The sequence below is a fragment of the Cydia strobilella genome, chromosome Z (genome assembly GCF_947568885.1).
Source record: "Cydia strobilella chromosome Z, ilCydStro3.1, whole genome shotgun sequence".
NCBI classification, from domain to species: domain Eukaryota; kingdom Metazoa; phylum Arthropoda; class Insecta; order Lepidoptera; family Tortricidae; genus Cydia; species Cydia strobilella.
The window spans coordinates 21922845-21937673 of record NC_086068.1 but is presented as its reverse complement, the minus strand read 5'-3'; the positions used below and the strand labels follow the sequence as shown (position 1 = coordinate 21937673).

General features: G+C 36.0%; 1 protein-coding gene and 1 long non-coding RNA gene across 8 annotated transcripts in view; one reads left to right on the top strand and one right to left on the bottom strand.

Moving 5' to 3' along the window:
- The window catches only part of LOC134754500 (uncharacterized), a 92458-nt gene extending 88650 nt beyond the window's left edge, over positions 1-3808 (bottom strand). Inside the window, exon 1 of the long non-coding RNA XR_010128904.1 lies at positions 3529-3808. This is a non-coding gene — a long non-coding RNA (uncharacterized LOC134754500). The remainder of the gene's footprint in view (positions 1-3528) is intronic.
- LOC134754192 (protein AF-10) overlaps positions 1-14829 on the top strand; it is a 168543-nt gene that overhangs the window by 107529 nt on the left and 46185 nt on the right. For all 7 annotated transcript variants that reach the window (XM_063690334.1, XM_063690330.1, XM_063690335.1 and 4 more), the window contains one exon: positions 975-1126. In XM_063690334.1, coding sequence (XP_063546404.1) covers positions 975-1126 — 152 coding nt within the window. The remainder of the gene's footprint in view (positions 1-974; positions 1127-14829) is intronic.

Below are 14829 nucleotides of genomic sequence, written 5' to 3'. Positions count from 1 at the left end.
CTAGAGTTGAAGTTATGCACACAACAACAATATCATATATTGACAGGGAGTTTTTGAAATTAGTATATATTTTTCATACCGATAGCAAGTTAACAGCACAGCCAACTGCAAGATGGATCAAAAAGTTTATCGTCCGCTTAAGTCACATTCACTCATTCATTCATTAAATACTGTTTTCGCGATTATAACCTTCTCTGTGTAGCTGTGTGTGTAATTATTCACCTCAACTCTCCTGCCGATACCTACAGCTGTGTGCAATATAATAGCAGTCAATTGGAAAATGAAAATAAGCAAACACTGTAACTTTTGATCAATTATACTGGATCTTTTTTTATAATTTTCTGCATTACTTTTACTTAAATAATATTGGAAGTGTTCAAAAAAATATCATGAAAATAGTCTTTCTTACTACCTCGCGGAAATTCTTATAAAAACGTAGTCCATCATTCGGACTTTGTTTGATTTTTGACCGACTACTTGGTTTCTCATGGGCGGCACTGTCATTTAGAGCCTCAAGCAAACGAACAAAACCAAGTATTTGGTCAAAAATTGACAACAAAGTCCGAATGATGGACTACTAGTACACCTGAGACGAAGATCATCTTATAGGAAAAATTTTTTTTTTCTGGATGACATGAGTTTCGATGTAAAGCTTTGATTGGAAATAATAGACAAGATACTAAATTACAATTATAGTACACACTTGTAGTTTTTTTGTAGGTTGTTACGTTTTTATAATAATTTCCGCGAGGTAGTAAAAGCTCCGATTTTCATGATATTTTTTTAATACTTCCAATATTATTTAAATAAAGGTTACAGTTAATTTTGATACAATATTAAGTAATGCAGAAGAATTATAAAAAAATATCCAATATAGTTGATTTAAAGTTATAGTTGTCCCCTAATTTTCATTTTCCTATTGATTGCTATTTTATTGCACAGAAGTGTATATAAGGAATAATGTGTATGTGAAGCGTGAGCTGCCTGCCCGGGTCCAGTAAAGACGGCGGGCTGGCGGTGGCGGGCATGGGCGGCATGCCACCCGTCACGGTGCGCAACAAGAAGCGCGCCGCCATGGCCTCCTCCGTCGTCACCATGGCCAGCAACCCCACTACATCCACTATACGTAAGTACTTAACACTTGTATCCTAGCATTGCCAATATTTACGGTATACTTCACGCACACTCAGGGAATTTCATATTATACTAACGATTATATGAGATTCGCTGCTTTCAAATTGATTAGCTAGACATACACGTACAGATTTGTCTGACGAATGAAAGGTGTGTCAGGTGGACACATCCATCAATGTATGGCGAGAAATTGAGACAGATTTGTCCGCCGGATGTCTGTCCGCTGTCCGTGCTCAAAACCAACGGATCGGACACGGAGCAGACGGATCCGAAGGCGAACTGCGCGTGTGCGCGTACTTGCGTAGTAACGGATGTGTCCGCCTTAAAAAAGGTGCGCCAAGCCAAAGTCGAGAAACGAAGGGGCAAACTAAACTCGTTTAACTTGCCCCGTAAACAAGTCTGGCAGTCATGAGTCGAACAAAAAAATATACCCTCATATATTGCTATTACTAACCAATTAAATCTAAACCTTACGTTAGGACCATTAGGGTCGATTCTTAGTTATATTCTTGTATTTAATTTTAGTTCCAGCTCACCCGCGGTTCGCATGCAAATGCAATTGTTTATTGTTAAACATTGTCATAAGTGCTTGCTTATTGCGTTATTTGTAAATAATTACTTTAAGTTAGCTATTTATAAGTTGTCTTATAAGCGAAATTTCTGTAATTTCTTAGACAATAAAATTTCTTTAAACCAAAACCAAGCAAACAGGCATTGTGTTTTTGCAAGGCAACGCACCCGTTTACACCGCTTGTGCTGCCAAGCTTGCTCTGAAGGAAACTGGCTTCGAAGAAATTGACCACCCACCCTACAGTCCAGATCTGGCCCCTAGCGATTTTTTTCTATCCAGTAATTTGAAGAAAACCTTAAGAGGAAAACGATATTTAAGTGATGAAAAAATGAAGGCGGCTGTACAGGAAAATTTTGACAGACGAAATAAAAAATATTTTCTGAACGGTCTAAAAGCATTGTATAATTTTTGTTATAAATGCATTTAGGCCAGGAAATGAATGTTCAAAAAAAGTTCTAGAGGGAAATGCTTGGAACACAATTAAAAAAAAAACTTGTTTAATACAGTTGCTCAAAAAGTGCTACTTTTCGTGGCTGTTTAGCGTGCGGAAAGTTGGTTTTCGCGAACTAGTGCTTTTTACTTTTCCATTTTTTTTAAATTTTTACTTATTCCAATTCATGACTATTTATTGATAAGTGTTAATATTAGTTTCCTTTAAACGTCGTAATCAACATAAAAACCTACTGTTAATGTAAGAATACGAAACATATGCATATTTCATATTTTATTACTAGTTTACCTCTTCATCATTCTAAGTATTAACACGTTTATTTATTAATGTTGAAAAACCGTTCTTAATAAGTTGTCTGGATGGAACGGAACGCCTGTCAAAGAAGAGGCGTATCTTCTTACTGCAAGAATGTTTTAAGTTTCCAAAGGCAACATTCGATATTGTTTTTATAAATATACGATACACAAATAATCGTAAATAATTAGGTATAATATATTTAGGTAATAATAGTATAATGTTTTAATATTTACAATTGTTTCTGTCTTATAGAACATGCATTTGAAAAAAAAAACTTTCATTGAATTGGGTTCAATAATAATAACAAAATCTATTCTAGTCGAATAAAAGCTAGAAAAACACCTCTTCATAATGTCAATGTCAATGATGTCAGTGTCACAGAATTAATAATATAAAAGTTACGAATTCATTCGAATTCCATTCCTTACTTGTTGCTTTTCTTATTTTTTCGCAACTGTATTAAAAAACGTCGTTCGATACACGTGCGGATATGTCACTCTTCACTCGTCCCGAGTCTTGCCACGAGCCCACGGTGCTCGTGAAGTAATGACATACTTTCCGCACTAGCATCGAAATGTACTATTTTCTACGAGTCAAAAAAATAATACTTCAACTACTTAGTAGAATCATATAGGTAAACAAACCAAAAGTATACAGCTAAGACACGCGAGCTGCCGCAGCCCGCGATACCTTCATACTCGTGCGCGCCCCAGCCGCCGGGCCCGGCGCCCCCGGCGGGTTGGTCAACGACACCTCCTCGTAACTCATGAGGCCCTGGTACCTGCTCCGCGCTAAATTCAATTTTAAGACAGTTTTTTTCTCGATTTTGGCCACCGTAGCCTATATGGAAACTAACAAGCAACGCTAAGCGGTTTTCGTAGGGTATGGATGTTGCTATATGAAGGGTGTCACATGCACGTTTCCGTCCGTATGTCACAGCCACTTTTCTCTGAAACTATAAGAAATATACTGTTGAAACTTGGTAAGTAGATGTATTCTGTGAACCGCATTAAGATTTTCACACAAAAATAGAAATAAAAAACAATAAATTTTTGGGGTTCCCCATACATGGAACTGAAACTCAAATTTTTTTTTATCAAACCCATACGTGTGGGATATCTATGGATAGGTCTTCAAAAATGATATTGAGGTTTCCAGTATCATTTTTTTCTAAACTGAATAGTTTGCGCGAGAGACATTTCCAAAGTGGTAAAATGTGTGTCCTCCCCTGTAACTTCTAAAATAAGAGAATGATAAAACTGAAAAAAATATATGATGTACATTACCATGCAAACTTCCGCCGAAAATTGGTTTGAACGAGATTTAGTACGTAGTTTTTTTTAAATACGTCATAAGTCGTAAACCGCAATTTACCTTTCACTCACGTTTCACATAAAATATACATTGTTAAAATTATGTAATGTACGGAACCCTTGGTGCGCGAGTCCGACTCGCACTTGGCCGGTTTTCTTATAAATCCGGGGTGCTGAATTCATTTATGGTATCAACATTGACACCATTCCTAAGTAACAACAAAATAGAAACTTCCTGCCTCGCACAGCTAAACTGTGGAATGAACTGTCGCCTGCGGTATTTCCGGACCGATTTGACCTTCAAACCTTCAAGAAAAGAGCGTATTCCCATCTTAAAGGCCGGCAACGCACTTACAACCCCTCTGGTGTTGCGGGTGTCCATGGGCCGGTAATCGCTTACCATCAGGTGATCCGTCTGCTCGTTTGCCTCCTACCTCATAAAAAAAAATTAAATAAAAAAATAGTAGATTGTAAAACAAGGGCACAAAGCGATTCACTATTATACGAGGCAATGGATAATATAGCCGAGGATACAAATAGGCGTTTGTGCCTGAGTTATACACACTGCTTTTCACTTCGATTGTGAGTAAAATAAAACAATGGCAAACAAATAAAATACATTTAATTAAGTTTTAATGTGAAATTTGAACAATTAGAAGATTACGTACTTTTGTAGCCAAATATTGAGCATCGGGAGCGGTGTTTAAGAATGTTTCCACATGGTTTGCCGTGAGAACCTTTGATTTTTTATTTTAACACGGTGTATAAAATGACGACAATTTTTATTAAAATTTATAAAAACACTTTTTTAACAGAATAATTAAACGGATGGTTGAGGATGTCTGTCTTCCGCATAAAGGGAAAAGGAATAAGTATAAAACAGGAACTCGGATGAAAATTTAGCTGTGAAGGAAAAATGGTTTAATGAGATGTGAGTGGTATGGATGATGATGGCTGAATCAATGGATGAAATAAATCTAAATTCAAAACCGAATACTTCGCCCGTCAAATGAGGCTATTTGAATTTTGAGAGAATTTTAAAAATGCGGATTACAGATTATTAACAAAGGTTGGCAAAACTAGAAGAAAATTACTATGGCAAATAATTAAATGGTTACAAAAAAAGGAATCGGATTTATAACATTAAAATAAACTAAAATAAAAAAATAATCTTGAAGCTTGAAAAACTTGGGTTCGATAAGAGTACGTCAAGCCGCAGCTCGCCAGACCCTCAGTTCTACCTGACCGAACCGCGCGGACCACGGGCTCGAATCCTTTGATGACGGTTGCCGATCGTCCCTCAAGATCGGCACTCACGAGCGCCCTCCGGGGCTCTCCCAATGGAAGCGCTCTCCTTAGCACCGCCTTCCGGAGACCGGAGCCCTCCCAACGGAAGGCTCAAACTAGTCCATGGGCCAGCTAGCCAAATTTGGAAAATAGTATAATTTGGGGGTACCAAATTTCCTTTTCACAGCAGTTAGATAGGCTTATTATGATGTTAAAAAACCATGATTGCCATCTCAAAATGGTAGCTAACCAAAATTGCCGCCAATCCAAGATGGCGGATATTGAGTTTTAAAAAATCAACCATAACTCAAGAAGTATTCGTCCGAATTCATTACTATTTTTTTTAAACAAAAGCTCCATATGTGTGCTTGAAATTTTGTTCACATATTTGATCAATAAAGTCAACCGTTAATTAGTAATTAAAGAAATACTGAATTTATTTTTATTTTTTTGTGATACTTTTTTTTAAATCTGGGTTTTACAAAATATCTTGAACATTACAAAAAAGTTTTAAATGAGACGAAATAGCGCATTAAATAGTCTTTAATTTGACGTATAGTTTGTATGGGTCTGATCACTGAAAACAAATGGAAACATGAATTTATTTTACTTCCGTTAAAATTCACCGTTGACTAAATAACTTCGAACAGAAGAATAAGCTTCAAATAGAAGTTGTAGAGTACAAAAATTATGCTTTTAGTATATTTTAATAAATTTAGCAATAATTTAGAATAATTGTAGTATAATAGTAATATTAATTTTGATATGTTACAGGTAAAAACTAGTATTCGGTTTAAATCTCTTCTCTAGTGAAAATGTGTTCGGCTACAAATCAAGATGATGCAAATATACAATGTAAACTAGATATTTGTATAATATGTTGCGAGATAGGACCATTAACCCATTCAGGGCCAGCGACTCAGCGTATGGGTCATTCTCAAACAGTTCCGCAGGGCCAGTGACTAACATGTGAGTCATGAATAAATTCTGTTTTAAAAATAAACGAAAAGTAATTGGACGTAATAACGTAAGTATCATATAAGCTAACAACCATTTCTATAAGGTACATTAGGATAAAAAAATATAAACACGTTTTTTAAAATGAAAACAGGGTCTTAAATATTCAAGTTTGGTTTACTATCAGTGCAATATAGTAAAAATACTGAAATTCAAGATACATACGCGTTGCAAGCATACCGAAAATCCACATTTCAAAGATACCAAAAATATATATATTTCAGAAGTTATTGACATGGCTCAAGGTATGGAACACCGTGGCCTGGCGCTAGATGTAAAAACTACAAATGTTTCCGTAGAGGGCTAAAATAAACTTTATTGGCTGGTTTTAAAGCTTATTTCATGTTGAAGCTGTTTGATATTGTATCATTTTACAACCGATTACTGTTTGGATGATGGTAAGCAACATTTGGTAGGGACCAAACCGTAGTATAATAATATATTGTTTTGTATGAGGGGTACGGCAAGGAGCGTTTTATCCCACTGTACTTTTATTTCATAATATTTGGTGAACGTTGTATTGTGTAAGTAATATAATACATTTTAAGTGTTCTATTGTTACTAATATTAATATAATGGCGTTTACTAAAACAAAGATAATGACCGACCAGGTGTAAGCTTATCGGACACACTTGGACAGTAAACAACTAAACAATTAATACATCCGAACGGCGGTATTATCTTTCATGTGGTATTTTCACAAGAGTTCAAGAAGTGATTATGTACCTATGCAAAATTTCATCTCAATCGGAAATCGGGAAATTGGTCTAATTTAACTTCCATGATTAGACCCAAAAAACAACAGTGTTTCAAAGGTGACAGTTTGCCATCATATGTTTACTTATTTGAAATTAGGGCGAAAGTAGAACCATACATTTTTCCAGTTTCCCAGTGTTCGAAGTGCTGGAGATTTGGCCATACGCATAAGCTATGTCCAAAGAAAATTACATGTCCAAAATGTACGGGCAACCATGCAAACTGTGAAACAACTACGTATACGTGCCGTAATTGCACCGGGAATCATATGGCGTTGGATAAAACATGTCCTATATATCAGAAAGAAAAAAGAATTCGCGAAATCATGTCTGAATCGAACGTGACCTATAAAAGAGCCGCCGAAATGTATGCGTCGCTAGGATCTCCTGTTGTGAATAAACCACCTCGCGGTGATTTTTTACCTCCTACTCCTTTGCCCCCGGCTTTTAGTTTCCGGCGTGACTCAAACACACAGCAACCATTACAAAATCGAGATCAGGTCACATACTTCCAGGCATTACCTTCTGAAAATGAGACAATAACCATAGCTGAAATTCATAATCCAGCGACATTGCCCACTTCTAATCAAGATCAGCGAAAAACGCGGCGGGTGCGGCGGCGTTTGAGTAAAAAGGATACAAATCTGTCTCAGGAGCACTACACGGACATCGGAAATATATCGGACGACCAGTCAACTATTAGGGAGAGTGAATGCCCGGACGCACCAGCACCGAAAACCAGACTGTACAATGAAGACGGGGCCAAAGATGAAATTACAATAAGTGCTTTATTAAAAAAGTTAAAAGACATTATATTTTCTAAGAGGGGTTCGATAGTTGATAAGATCAAAACTGCGATGCAAGTATGTTGTGAGTACTTTATATCAGTTGTTACAAATTACCTCTGTGATGCATCACTTTTAAAAAAAAATTTTAATGCATTTAAAACGTAATAAGACGGGCCCGATTAGACTAAATATTTTACAGTGGAATTCGCAAAGCATTAGGCCAAAGTTGGTTGCATTTGAACAGCTTCTTATGCAGGAAAAGGTTCATGTTGCCGTTATAAGCGAGACATGGCTTGAACCCGAATGCTATTTAAAAGTGAACAATTACAATATTTTTCGTTCTGATAGATTGGACGGTTACGGAGGTGTAGCAATTTTGACACACAAGTCGATTAAAGCTCAACTAAGTCACATTGTTTGCTGTAATGCTGGAATCGAAACTGTATCTGTCAAGTTGTTCAATTGCAATCAAATTGAAAACATAATCGGAGTTTACTGTCCATCTTCCATTACGACATCGCAGAATGATTGGGATTCAATATTTTCTCATTTTCATCAAAAAACCCTTATACTCGGAGATTTTAACGGACATCATACAAATTGGTCATACAAGACAGAGAGTAGAGGTACTAAAATTCACGATTCCTTATTGGATAATAATTTTGTATCAATGAATGATGGCAGTCCGACTCGATCGAAACTAGTAAATAGTGTATTGCAATTATCTTCTCCCGATTTATCTGTAGCATCTAATGACATATCGTTAATCATGAAATGGGCTGTTTTAAATGAATCTCTAGGTAGTGACCATTTAATAATTAAAATTTCCACAGAACTCCAAACCTATATGAGGCCTACTTGTCGCAGAAACTATAAAAAGGCTAATTGGGAAAAATATTCATCGCAACTTGATAGTCATTTTAACAATATTGTTTTACCTGAAGATCCTCAAGAGGCTTACAATGAATTTATTAATAGCTTAAATACAGCGGCAGATGAAAACATTCCAATGTATAAAATTAACAGTAATCCAACAAATATGTTTACCCCGAAACCCTATTGGAATTCAGATATATCCCGCGCTGTAGCAGTGCGACGCCTGGCGTTGGCTAAGTTTAGACGTAATCCTACCCCGCGGAACCTTCAGGATCTTCAGGATAAAATACGGTTAGCACAAAAACTAGTTAGGAACAGGAAAAGTAAAAGCTGGCAGGAATTTTGTAGCTCTTTAGGTGATGTGACGTCTCCATCTGACATGTGGAACCGAATGAGGTGGCTCAAAGGATACAATGCCCCAAGATCTCATGTGGATGAGGATAAGGCTCTAGTTCTTCTTGCCAGTCTGACTCCTGACTCAGTTTCTCCACCGGAACCTGTATTTAGCTCGCAAAACCCAGTGATAGTAGTACCAATTACTATTCATTACTCGTGTATTAAATCGAAAGACACTGCCCCTGGTTGTGATGAAATTTCATACTCCATGATTAAAAAACTCCCTAGAAATGGCAAGACAATACTATTAAATTTATATAACCAATTTTTAATTTCAGGATTTGTACCTAATCAATGGAAAGAAATTCGTATTATCCCAATTCCTAAACCCGGAAGAGATCCAAATTCGAACTCAGCTATGCGGCCTATATCTTTAATTTCATGCGTATGCAAAATATTTCATGCAATTCTTAATAAAAGATTGGAGTGGTATTTAGAGAAAAACAAAATGTTCTCAGAAGAAACAGTGGGTTTTAGAAAGACGAGATCATGTCTTGATAGCTTGGCCCGATTAGTTACTGAAATACAGATAGGTTTGGCGAAAAATATGACAACATTAGGATGTTTTATAGATATCGATAACGCCTATAATAATATTGACGTAATTAGCCTACTACGCAATTTAGACCGCCTAGACATTAGTTCAAAAATTTCTAAATATCTTTGGAATTTTTTAAAGGAAAGGACTCTTACAATTAAAGCGGAAAGTGGAGTAGTTTTAAGCCGAAAAACTGACCGAGGCCTAGCTCAAGGAGATCCCTTATCGCCTTTGCTATTCAATGTTGCCACGATATTTATCCGGGACCAGATCCATAGGGTTTCCATTAGTCAGTACGCGGACGATTATGTACTATACTTTACAAGTAAGAACATTGTAGAGGCTAAAATGGAGTTACAGAATTCCTTGCAGATTTTTAACGAATGTTTAAGTAACTTGGGCCTAAATATTTCTATCAGCAAATCTAAATTATGTATTTTCAAAAGAGGTCCATGTCGGGATATTGTCCAGTTAAGTGTAAATAATTACAACTTAGAAAGAGTAGAAACTGTGAAGTATCTTGGTGTCTGGTTGGATCGTTCTCTTACGTGGGCTAAACACATAAATGAAGTCACTCAAAAAGTTCAAAAATTTCTTAATATTTTCAAAGTACTTGTTGGCCCTAGATGGGGAGTGCACCCTAAACACTTGAGAAGATTGTACATAGCAATCATACGTAGTAGAATAGATTACGCATCCTTTTTATATGATCATAGTTGTACTAACCATCTATATAAATTAGACAAGGTCCAAAATCAAGCTTTACGTACCATTGGCGGTTTTATTAAGTCGACGCCAATCCATGTGATGGAAAATGAACTTTGCCTCCACTACAAGTACGTCGTTTTTTTTTGGGAGGAAAATTTTGGCTTAAATCCAGATCACTAAATAGTAATAATAATATTAAATTATTACAAGAGTTATCTGAAGTAAGTTCATCTTATAAGCGATTCCGGAGAAAAACCCCACTGTTAGCTTCAATCCACAATTCATTCAAATCAGTGTCTGTTCAATCTAGTAGACACTTAGAAATGTTTTCATTACCATTATGGGTTAACAAAGTTGATCTTACAGAAACACTTAAAGTAAATATAAATATAGTCGATAAACCAAAGCGCAGCTATAACCAAACAACTAAATCTTTAATTACTCAATTTATTAGCAATAGTTATCACAACTTCTACCAACTATTCACCGACGGTTCTAAGGAAGAAGGAGCAATGGGCGCCGCATTTTATGACCCTCAGTGTGAAACACATTTAGAATTGAAAATAACGTCTGACTTATCCATCATGCACGGGGAGTTAGTAGCCATTGCAGAGGCAATATCCTATATTGAAACAGTTGATTGTGAAAAATTTGTAATTTTTACAGACTCTAAATGCGCATTACAACATCTGGCTCGCTGTACCTCGAGTTATCGAGGACTGCCGATTGCCTATAGTATACTTAAAAGCATATATAATCTGGAATCTATGGGAAAATCATTGACTCTGCAGTGGATTCCGTCACATATAGGCATTACCGGAAACGAAAAAGTAGATTTGTTTGCTAAGCAAGCCTGTCATAGTGATACCATATGCAACATTTTACCGTTCTTTTCCGAGTGTATCAAATTAGTTAAAAAACAATGTCGCCAATTATGGAAAGAGTACTTTGACAAAAGGGCAACAGAAAAAGGTATTTGGTACAGAACGATCCAGCCTGAACTTATAAATACACCATGGATAGATTGCTCGCTTAGTCGGCAAGAAATTGTAACAGCTCTAAGAGTACGTTCGGGGCACATTCCACTTAATAAGTTTGGATTCATGATGCGTAAAGTTACCTCTCCATTATGTTCAGAGTGCGATATGATTGAGGACGTGTACCACATATTGGTGGAATGTGTGCGGAACGAATCCTTTAGGAGCCAACTGAAAATATCATTTAATATTTTTAACAATGTTGGTGGCTGCAATAGTGCCCTGGCTTCTCCATTGTCGGACGAGGTCAGAGCACTGTTTAAGCTAGTAAATATAGGCCTTAGTAATCGTAAGTGAGTGTGATTGTATGATGACTATATGGAGCGACATAATCGCTAAGCGATAAAGCTCTTTAATAAAGATTAAAAAAAAAAAAAAAATCTGATATGTCCTGTCTCGGGACTTAAAACACTTCTATACCAAATTTCAAATAAATCGTTTCAGCGGTTTAAGGTGGTTCGATTTTCATACAAAATTCAATCTGCTTTAATTAAGGCACTACACACTATTACTACAGAAATATTTGCTCATTTATCTACTTTCGAATATTCATTTGCGCTAAATTAATAGAAAAACTTTGTTTCATACAGAAATCATACATAAATCAACGTAATTTTTTCATCAATTTTACGTATGTGTGTGTCACAAATGTCGTGTACAAATACGTTGCTTGCGGCGTTGCCACTCTATGACGTTGGCGACGTTGCCTGGCCGACCTGGCAGGATTTGCAGTGCCGTCATGTTTAGTGCATTTTTATTGTGACATCAATTTGTTTGTATAAATTGAAAATGATAGCAGTCTAAATCAAGTTACAAAAATCATCGGTGTTCTAGTCCGCGAAAATCCAGAAAAATTCAGACTCAATTGAAGCGGAATTCATGATGGTGAAGTTTCGTAAGGTAGGTACAGTTTCATTCCTTCATTGTACATTGTAATTTTCTCGTGCCGATCTTTTTAGAAAATAATTCTCACTTCTTCCGTAATGGTAGATATAAGCAGTGAACAATACCTATATAATGTAATTATTACTGTTTTGGTTGCCGAATAGTCAATGTGTCACTAACTCTAGGTTTTTTTAGGTATTGTGCAAAATGAAGAGGCATTCTTGGAAATAAAATGTTTTCCTTCATTAGCCAGAAAAAATCAGGACAGCCTCACTGCAATAAAGTAAAATAAAACATTTCCTGGGGATGAAAATTATGGAATTTTGTCTATGAATGAAAAACACAATTATTACTAGGTAAGTAAATGATAACTTTATTAGAATCCATATTGTTGCATCATCTTTCTTCCTATAACATTAGAGAATTTGTGCTATCATGATAATATTTTTCTTTCAGGTACAGGGACAACTACGTATAACAAATATGAAAAAAATGTTATTTCATTTGTTGTGTGAATCCATCTACACCAACAAGACATCCACTGCTGGACATAGGCCTCCCCAGGGATCTCCACAACGACTGGTCTTGCAAGACCGGCCAAAATATCGAGAAATAAATAATATAAATAAACATGATAAATATCCCGTTTTCTATAATAGTTATAATTAGAAGGCCATGCAATGTTGTTACTCACTGTACCTACTTGAATCCAAAAAAAATAAATATAAAAAAACTTTTAATTTTATTTTACAATTACTACTTTATTATTAGTACATTACGATACAAGTGCGAAAAGTAGGGAATTGGCAACGAGTGGCGATAAATTGAAACACGACCGAAGGAAGTGTTTTAATCGAGACGAGTTGCGAATTACCTTTTCGCACGTGTATTGTACAACGTTTTACAGTACATAATTATGGCCCTTTACATTTTCGACATATGCACGTATTGTACTAATTACCGCACTAGGGCGGTAACGTATATGTAGCACCATATGTACTAAAAAGTATTTTACAGTACATATGGTGCAACTTTCTCGCCCTAGTGCGTAAAGAGCACTTTTCATGCATATGTCGAAAGTTTAAAGGGCCATATGTACTGTAAAACGTTGTACGATACACGTGCGAATAGGTAATTCGCAACTCGTGTCGATTTAAAACACTCTCTGCGGTCGTGTTTTATCTGTCGCCACTCGTTTCGAATTTTCTCTTTTCCGCACTTGTATCGTAAATAACTATTTCAAACTGCAAGGGTACGATGATAGATCTCAATTCAATATAATTTTGCAACATTTGGCATTATTAGGTTATAAATTGTATGGAGATGAAATCTATCATCGTACCCTTCCAGTTTGAAAAATACTATAGAGGCTGGGCAGTAAGGGATTGCTTTACTTGTAGAACTATATTTAGCGCTTTAAAAAAAACTGATACCTGACACTTACAAACCTGGACTTCCTTGGGCTAGTGCTACTAAGAATCGTCAGTATTCTCCATCCTTTCTGAGTTGGAAGAACCCAAAAAGGTGAGATTTGTGAAAGTCAGGTTTTCAATATATGTGGCGTTTTCAACCAAACGGGTACCTACTTATTGTTGTCATATTTCCATAAAGCTTCAAAATGAAATCAACCTAATCGACAACCGACAATGTGGTACCTTTTAGTTCAAAACGTCACATATTTTTATAAAACGTTATAAACTAATTTATTAATAATACTAAATATCTGGGAGAAAAAGAAAACATAAGTAAAAACTCAAAAATGCTCGTTTTCCCAGAGATAAGACCTAGCTCGATCGAACCCCTTACAGCAAATTTCATCGAAATCGTTAGAGCCGTTTCCGATATCACTGAAATATATTTCGGTTATATCGGAATCGGACAAGAATTCGAAGACTAAAAGGTATAAGAAACATAACACAAAAAGGACAAATAAAAGTACCCCTGACGTACCAGTCTCGAACCCGAATCCTCTTGCACGTATTTCCACGAACATACCGCAACGCCATTGCAGCATACTTACACTGCATGAAATTGTCTACTACAAGCATCACGGAAACACTGTTTGCATGTGTTAGTAATAGTAGGAAATAGCATGACAGAAACACTCTGTCGACTTTAAAAGTGTTTTTTGCACTAATGAAGTATTCAATGTTTATTATAATAGTTCAATATTTATGTAAAGAGTGCGCTAAACATACTTTTAAGTATACAGATACAAACACTATTCCACAAAAAAATAAAACCTGAAAATTTGCGAAAGTGACGCCATCTAGCGGGGTTTAAGCTTTGGGTAACCTAGTCGAACCACCTTAAGTGTGAAGAGGAGTTAAAAAAAGGTATTTGTTTAAAGTTTATATATTTTTACTTAGGAATGGTGTCAATGTGATACCATAAATGAATTTGTCACTCCCGATTTATACGAAAACGATACCAAACATGGCCTAGTAGCTTCATTTATGTAGATATCAAGATAAAATTATAGCCCTAATAAACTTCCAACAGAGAATATCTCGAAAACTATTCAAGATATCGAAAAATTTGACTGAACTAAACTTGTAGCAAATTTAATCAGTTTTCGTTTTGTTTAAGTAGTCATATCGCTAAGACGCAAGGTTTCCAAGATATAAGTAAAAAACCGAAAAATTTTACCTTCAAACCCCCCCTTTCCCCCCGGCACCAGAGTTACGGCCGGGGACTTTTGATATGTTCATCTCCTAACTAGTCCAATCAAAGTTACGTAGTTAAAAATTGTGTTCAATTATGTTGATAAAGATAA